Raw genomic sequence first — 7,772 nt, 5'->3', positions numbered from 1 at the left:
TGTTGCTTTTTGTTATTTTTAACAAAAAGTACTTAATCCGTATTTCAGCTACACTGAAACACCACATTTAGCTTTTTTGCGGTCAAAAAATAAGTCCCGCCCATGAATTGATTGACATTTTGAAGGTCAAATAAACTGGAGGAACGCAAGGGGTGCGCTTGATTTTGTCACGGCGCACACCGAATATTTCCCGGCTACGGAATCGAAATTTGACACACGTCCACAGAAACTATGATTATTAGAACATCGCACCTGTTAGAAAGCAAACAGAATATGGTGCAACTAACTTCTAATTCAATAGCAATTCGCATTTATGTTGTTTGTTACGTCAGATTTAGCACACGTTAGGCTCTCTGTCGGGCCAAGCGCCACTGGAGTGAAAAACAAGCGTCACGTACCGACGTTAAGGGTGCGGTTGTTTAAGGATTCTTGTCAGAACAGCAAGGTGGAGTTTCTGCTTTTTATACAAAACGAGTTACACGTATTCAAAAAAATGAGCATATTAGATGAAAAAAAAATAATAATGTGACTTTACAGCTGATTTGAACAAACAATGCGCAAGTTTGAGGCAATGGGAACGCCGTCGATCTTACGTGGCGGGCGCCGGGTGCTGTAAAACGAGCGCCCCCCACTACTCAGCAGTTCTATTCCTCCGTGTCACAGCTGGGTGGTCTGAGACGGGTCGTGCGGAGTTAGGCTGGGAACACGCAGGCAGCAGGAACCCAGTGGTCGTCCAGTTGGCAGACTAACGAAGTTGTCTTCGGAAACTTGAAGGCTCCAAACAAAACCACCATGACTTCGACGAACATGTTTCAAGGCTTGGACAGCGAATCAAAACCAAGTTCAAGGTGAAGACAGTTACAGTCCTACAGCGCTAAGTTAGCTTAACGAAGCCAACGGTGCTTCACTTCGAATATCGGCTAGTAGGTTGTCTCAAAGTAGGTTAACGCAGTTTAACACGAACGCTAAATACATTTTTGCTAATATCTAATAACACAAGTGTAGGTTTGATGTCATTTTTTGTTGTCACTCATGTGTGCGCTAGCTTGGTTTGCGTTAGCAAACTTGGAGATCGAGAATTAGCTGCTAAGCTAACAGCAGGCGTTGTCTGCTGCGCCTGCGGAAGTGTGGAAGCCCCTTCAGGCTGCTCTTCTTTGTAGTCCCATCGACGGCGGAGTGTCCACACTGTCCTAGTTCGTTACAGGTCCAGGTTTTCGTTTGCTAACTCGAAATCATCGTTTCATGTGGCCGGGTCCTCTAAAAAGCCAAGTTAACATGTGCTGCGGCTTCTATTTAGGTGAAAGTGAAGCTTTAAGTCTTAAAAAGTAAAGAGATGTCCGACATATGGCGCCATTCACTGGTATATAATCAAACAACCTGTTATTTGGCTGCGTTGGCTTAAGCTGCTTTCTGTTCTGTAATCTATTCATAGCATCGGTATCTACTGTTTTCTACTTGTTGTCTTTGTGTGCTGCACAAAAATGTGACCTCATGTTTCAACAGTAATCGGAAAACACGAACCCAAAACGCGTTATGAGTCAAATGATAGTGAAAACAGTGTCCAGTCTTACATCTGGCAGGAATGAACAGACCCTCAGATGGCGACAAACTTCACATGGCAGTTCATTTTCCAGTCTTTTTTTAAAACAACAGTAAGGTGCCCGCATAAACACTGGAAGAGGTTTTACCTGCTGCAGACATTTTTGTAAACATTCCTCTTCACACAGGTCATGAAAAGATTTCCTAAAGGTACAAATGCACATCTAAAGCTAATATTAGGCTTCAGAAGTAAGCGTAATATTAGAAGTGTCATTTTAGAAGATAACCACCTAAAATGAGTAATTATTTTTGCACAAAGGAATCACTCCAAATATAAATATGAGGATTGTTTGCATGTAAAACTATTTATGGCGTTCATATGTGCACCTGACTGTGTTTTAAGAGATAAATTATGACCATATACCTGAGTATTTTGACACCATCTATATCGGGTAACTTGTGCTTAATTCTGTAGGGTGTTGCGACCTCCAGGAGGTGGTTCCAGTAACCTGTTTGGCGGGTATGAAGATGATTCTTCATCATCAAGAAGACCTAACAAGATGGCCTCTACAGTTTTTGCTGCACCATCAGAGGATCCCCAGAGTGTGCCCAAACGCTCCAATCCTCCAGGTCAGACCTGCCGGCCAGTCAGATCGTCTGTCAGTGTCCAGGGTGTGAAAACTGTTGATGTAATGTGATAATTCCAGTATAAACACTTGCTATGTTCTCTGTGCCTGAACAGTATCCACATCCGGATTTTGTTAAGTATCTGATATAGTCAAGTATGTTTTCAGTTCCAGGCTTATAACTGAAAAATAGTCAGAGTTTCCAGACAGATGTCGTCGGTCATGGTGACTAGCTTATGACAGTATGTGAGACAACAATCTGCTTGTGGATGAGGATGAGTGACTCTTGACAACCAAGCTTAATTCAGATGTCACACCATTTCTTTGTTACACAAGTAACCACAGAGTACATTCTGCCATGTTGTCACAAAGCTACATCCATCAAAACAAAATGTGATGGACTTCTTAGTGTCATTATGATGTATTCACTACTACAAAAGGTCACACACATCCTGGTTGTGCTTTATGCAGGTGGGAAGAGCAGTGGGATATTTGGGGAGTCTGAGCCTGCAGCTAGGACACAGAAGCCCGCCCCTCCAGGTGGATCCACCAGCAACATATTTGGGGCTGCAGAAAGTGCATCCGTCCACAGCCCAAGCCGGAGCCACCCAAACAAGCCAAAGGTAGGTTGAGATTTAATATTTAATCTTTTTAATTTACTTTATTTTCCCCACTGACTCTTGAACACTGCAGCCGGTTCGCTGTTAAATTAATGGTTTACCCCAAATTAAAACTGCCTCTTAGTAATGTGCAGCTGCTAGTTCCTCATTATCTTGCATATTAACCTCATCCAAGAGCACAGCAGCTGTGTTTTGAAGGTGACCACAGAATTGTCACCTTCGGGTGCTGAGGCTACTGTAACAATTTCAACTGTGACCCGATTAAAATCCAAGCAGCCATGTTTTAAGGGGTTGATGGTTGAATTGACCTGTAAAGATGCTGAAGTTGGCGACGGTGTTTGTTCCATAAAGTTTATAAGTCATAGAGAGAACTCACGTAAACACACTGCGTTTATTATGCCTTTTAAAACATATTAAAGATTAATCTGCTCATTACTGCGCTTGAGTTTATTTGAAAGTCCTTTTTATTGGCAGATTGGGAAACGTGTCACTTACATTATATTATTATTATGATTATTTACTTATCACAGAAGTTATGAGTGATGCCAGTGTTATTCTAGACTGTTTTAAATCTTAGTAGTGTGACTTGAAAGATGTTTTATGCCATATTATCTTGATTGGTCTCAGCCAGATGTCACTGAAGATAATACATTCAAGTGATAGCTCACTCTGTGACGGGATGGGGGGAGGAAATGGCTTTGCCACAGATAAGATCTCTTAGGTCATAAAATCAAACTTAGCTGGTTCATACAAAGATTCTCAGTCACACTGCTCACTGTTAATGGTAATTTACTGGCTATAGCTGGGTTTATTCTTTACACAGAGCACATGTGATGACATTGTGTATGATCATAGAGGCAAATGTTGTCTTTGCATATTACAGGATATGTTGAATATAAACAGCTTTTGTTTTTAAGTTGTTGTTGTTTATGTTTTGTTTTTTATTTATTACCAAGCAGTGACAAAGCTCTTATCTATTGTTTTTTTTTTATTTATTTTATAGGACAATCTAAGTGTGGGACCTGAGCCTGAATCACCTGGTGAGTTTGCAAATTTGTGTAATCTACAGAATAATCATAGTCACTATTATTCACTGTCACTGACATGTTAAAGGGCTTCACTCTGTATAGATTAATCTTTCCCTCGGTCTTCCAGTCAACATCATTAACATTAACAGAGTTTATATTTAAACTTCATACTACTGCATGAGCTATTTCAACTGCAAACCTGCTGCTTGCTGCAGCTTTCACTATCATGGTGAATAAGATAAGTAGTATCATGTTCAGTAAAGAAACAACTCCCCACCACCTTCATATAAGCGAAAGGCTGTAAACACAGTTACTGTGGGGAATATCATGCATGTTGTTGTTATTATTGTCACATGAGCGAACTGAAACTAAAGCACTAAACAGTTTCACAATATTTGTCAAATCTGTATTGCAATTTAACAGTGTGCAGTATTCAGTTTATCGGCGAGGTGTAAATAAATGTCTCTGTGGGCTAGTGATTAAAAACCAGTGAACTAGTGAAAGCCCAACTGTGCAATCAGTTTGTGTTCTGCAGGATACATTATAAAAAAAAAGATGTTAAAACACTATTTTGAATCAACTGTTATATTTTCTTTTATAAGATTACACTTACACTATTGTTATTAGCTTCTATAAAACTTTTTTTTTTTTATCTTTCTCAAGCTCCGGAAGCCAAGGTCAGCCAACCTGAGGTGAAAGAACCACCTGCCCCAGCTCCTGTACCAGCTAAAGAAGAGCCAGCGGCTGTTTCAGCCCCCCCAGAACCTGAGCCCGTTTCTTCTTCACTTACTGATGAGAATTCAATGAAGAACCACGAGCCTCACCTGGGGCCCAAGCCTCGCTCTCACAACAGGGTCCTCAACCCACCTGGAGGAAAGTCTAGTGTGGTATTCTACTGATCAGCTGAACACACCCCTCCTCCCTGTTTGTGTGTCCATACACTCCTTGTCTTCTCTCATTCCAACACCTGTCTCCCCACGGTTATTTCACCTGTACTTGTAAAAGCACACCAGGATTTCTTTTCTTTCTTCTTCTTTTCACCAGATTCCTGGTCACTGTTTTGTCCTCAACTTCTTGCACTTTTATCCCTGTTTCTGTTCCTGCTCTTTATCAAAATCTCAATTTTCTTCTTCATGCAAACCTGCAATCATACAATCACCAATCAATCAACAGTTATTTCCTAATCACTCTAGCTGTGACGCTGTTAAATCTCAGTACCGACGCTCACACTCTAAGCATGTGTAAATACAGTTTGATTTAAGGCCTTATGTAGAACGGTTTAGATTTTGAAAACGATCTTTAAAGCAGTTGTTGATTTAAATGATCTGCTGCAGACACATTTATTTTCAATCCTTATCAAACATTTTTTGTTGAGTTATTCAGAATGATCCAGACCTCAGACTGTAACTAATGACTTAATAATCAGAAGCCTTATATGACAGATGCTTTTCTTGCCTTATCCCCCGTTTTAACATTTCTAGATCAATGATCTTCTGTCAGAGCACAAACTCTGTTTAGGGAGATACCAAAATTGACCTTAAAACAAACATGACTGTTTATGCCAAATGTTCTGCTTCCTTAAAGAAATTCCACTTTGATTTAATGCGAATGTATTGTGCAGGTACTTTCTTCTTTGTCCTTACTGCCTGCTTTATCTGAGAACACGCTTTTTTTTTTCTTTTTTTTTTTTGCTTGGGATAGGCCTCTGTTTATGTTTTAAATTAAAACGGCTGAAGACAAGTGAACTCTGGACAAGCATGTGGCCTACCTGAGTCCAGGTGGGCTCATTGATAATCACCTTTTCACCCACTTTATGATGCACATTTGTGGTATTCTAGTGCCAGCCTGTCCCCTGTGTGTTGATGTGCCTGGCAGGCAACAAGCGCAGCGGGAGAAAGAAATCCTGTGTATTGCAATAAAACTGTTGTTTTGCAATTGGATTTTGTTCATTTTCTTTACAACAATAACGTATTAAAAGGGGCGTAGTAAGTGAAATTCTTATCAAATATCTTGCATACCTTATTAAACGTCTGTCTCTGCTCTCACTGTGACACTGGTGCTTTTGTTTTGCTGTGTGCACGCAGCTGGTTTTAAGAGAGAAGTGGCTAAAACCATGTAAAAGAGCAGACAAAAAGTTTTGTATCTTATAGCTTAAAATTTGAGCACAAGTCCCCTAATGACAGAAATCCAGATGCTGCAGACTGGACTCGTGAACATTTTTGGGTAACAAGAACAATGCAGTTATGGGGGGGTGGGGTGATTTCAGTTATTTTGGTTGATTCGACTTCTTTTCATGCTGTGAGGTTCCTGAACTCTTCCATTATATTAAAGTGAAAGATGTTTATGACTTTGTTTCCACCTTGTCTCCGAGCATCCTGTGACTCATTGGCAGAAGGAAAACGCATCAGGAGCTGAGAAATCCCAAGTTTATTCAAGTGAGTGAAGCTTCTCCAGAGTCTCTGACACAGCTTAGTGGGATGGCACGCCTTTGTCTCTATACTGTGTTAACTGGATGTTTTCATATTTACATCAGACCCCACGCTAACTTGTATCTGCTTCATCAGTAACTCAGTTTGATTGTTGCCTGGAGAAACTACTATCCTAGTCATGCATCTGTACTTTCAAATAATACATTTTTAGAGCATATACTACAACTTTAATGAATAATTTGAAGTTGAGTACTTTTAGACAAGTACTTTAACCTGAGTTTGCACCTTCGAAAATTGACTTTTTTATGTTTCATTATTCAAATCATAATATGTTTATGTAAGTTTTAATCTGTTTTGTGCAAAGAAGTAGGTGCAAACCTCAATGTGCTGTTTTCAAATAGGAAATGTAAATATTAGTATTTTACTGCCTCCTACTGAATGAAACGGGAAATACAACTGTAGCTCTGATGGCACAGCTGCAACTCACGTTTAGTTTTTTGTTTTTTTTCTGGCTCATTATCTTAATTTTCTTTCTTAAATGACATCACATGTCTGGCAGAAGGTTTTAAAACCAAACTGGGTAATTTTAGGATTTATTATGCATTTAGCATTTTTTGCCTGACTAACTTTATTTATATTGACTGAAACATTCAACATAAGAAGTACCCACTGTGCTGGTCTTAAACATTAGCACGTCAGCTACATCTTACAAAGAAAATAACTAACATCTAACTATTTCATTCAGCTTCTGAATAAAGTAATTCTATATTTGATGTTTTGTAAAGATCATGCAGATTATCGACCGCTCCTAATAGTTGTGATTATTATTATTATTATTGTTATTATTATTATTATTATTGTTATTATTATTATAGTTTTAGAAGGTATAATCATCTTTCTGTGGATTTCCATGCCTCCTTGCTTCATCTTGTATCAGGATGCACTCCACAATCAAAATGAATGTGTTTCTGCTGAGGTTACATTTCCTGTTTGGCCCTTTTAGACAACACTTTAATGTGCATAATGACAAAGCTCTACACATCAGATTAAAGTAGACAGAGCCTTTGCTGGCAGGACCTGTAATGAGTCTCTAATAAATATAAATATATTTTACACATCTTTGTCAGGATGTGTTGCTGGTTGACAAACATTATTTAAATGACTTGTTTTTATTTTATTTCAACTTCACTTTGAATTTTAAAATGACTTATCAGAAGATATAGTTCTGTGTAACTGATTGTTTCGTCTTTTGCAGAGTGCATTGTCATTGTTGGTTTCCAGTTCCAATAAATCTGCAGAATTTGGTTTAGTGGACAAATGTTGGGCAAACTCCAACTTCCTGTTTAAACTACCAAAATAAAACACGTATAACGCTGTAGTTAACCACTGAAGTTCTCAATATGGTTTAAAGAAATTTGCGATAGAAATCAGCATTGACGGTGATAAATTTTAACAAAACACAGTTACACTGTGGGATGAATTCAGTCAATTAAAAATTCTTCACGTGGCTCTCACAAGGGAGAACATTTT

The 7,772-nt window shown here is 38.9% G+C and overlaps 1 protein-coding gene across 1 annotated transcript; it reads left to right on the top strand.

The window, feature by feature from the left end:
* The first annotated feature begins 503 nt into the window (after positions 1–503).
* jpt2 (Jupiter microtubule associated homolog 2) lies at positions 504–5,753 on the top strand. Its single transcript, XM_026376898.1, has 5 exons — positions 504–848; positions 2,015–2,169; positions 2,637–2,788; positions 3,789–3,825; positions 4,477–5,753. The coding sequence occupies exons 1-5, from the start codon at positions 793–795 to the stop codon at positions 4,710–4,712; spliced, it is 636 nt and encodes a 211-aa protein (XP_026232683.1). The 5' UTR covers positions 504–792; the 3' UTR covers positions 4,713–5,753.
* Positions 5,754–7,772: the final 2,019 nt, after the last annotated feature.

This window comes from Anabas testudineus, chromosome 8, assembly GCF_900324465.2.
Source record: "Anabas testudineus chromosome 8, fAnaTes1.2, whole genome shotgun sequence".
Lineage (NCBI taxonomy): Eukaryota > Metazoa > Chordata > Actinopteri > Anabantiformes > Anabantidae > Anabas > Anabas testudineus.
Note: the sequence above shows the minus strand (reverse complement) of the source record. Positions and strands in the feature narration are given on the sequence as shown.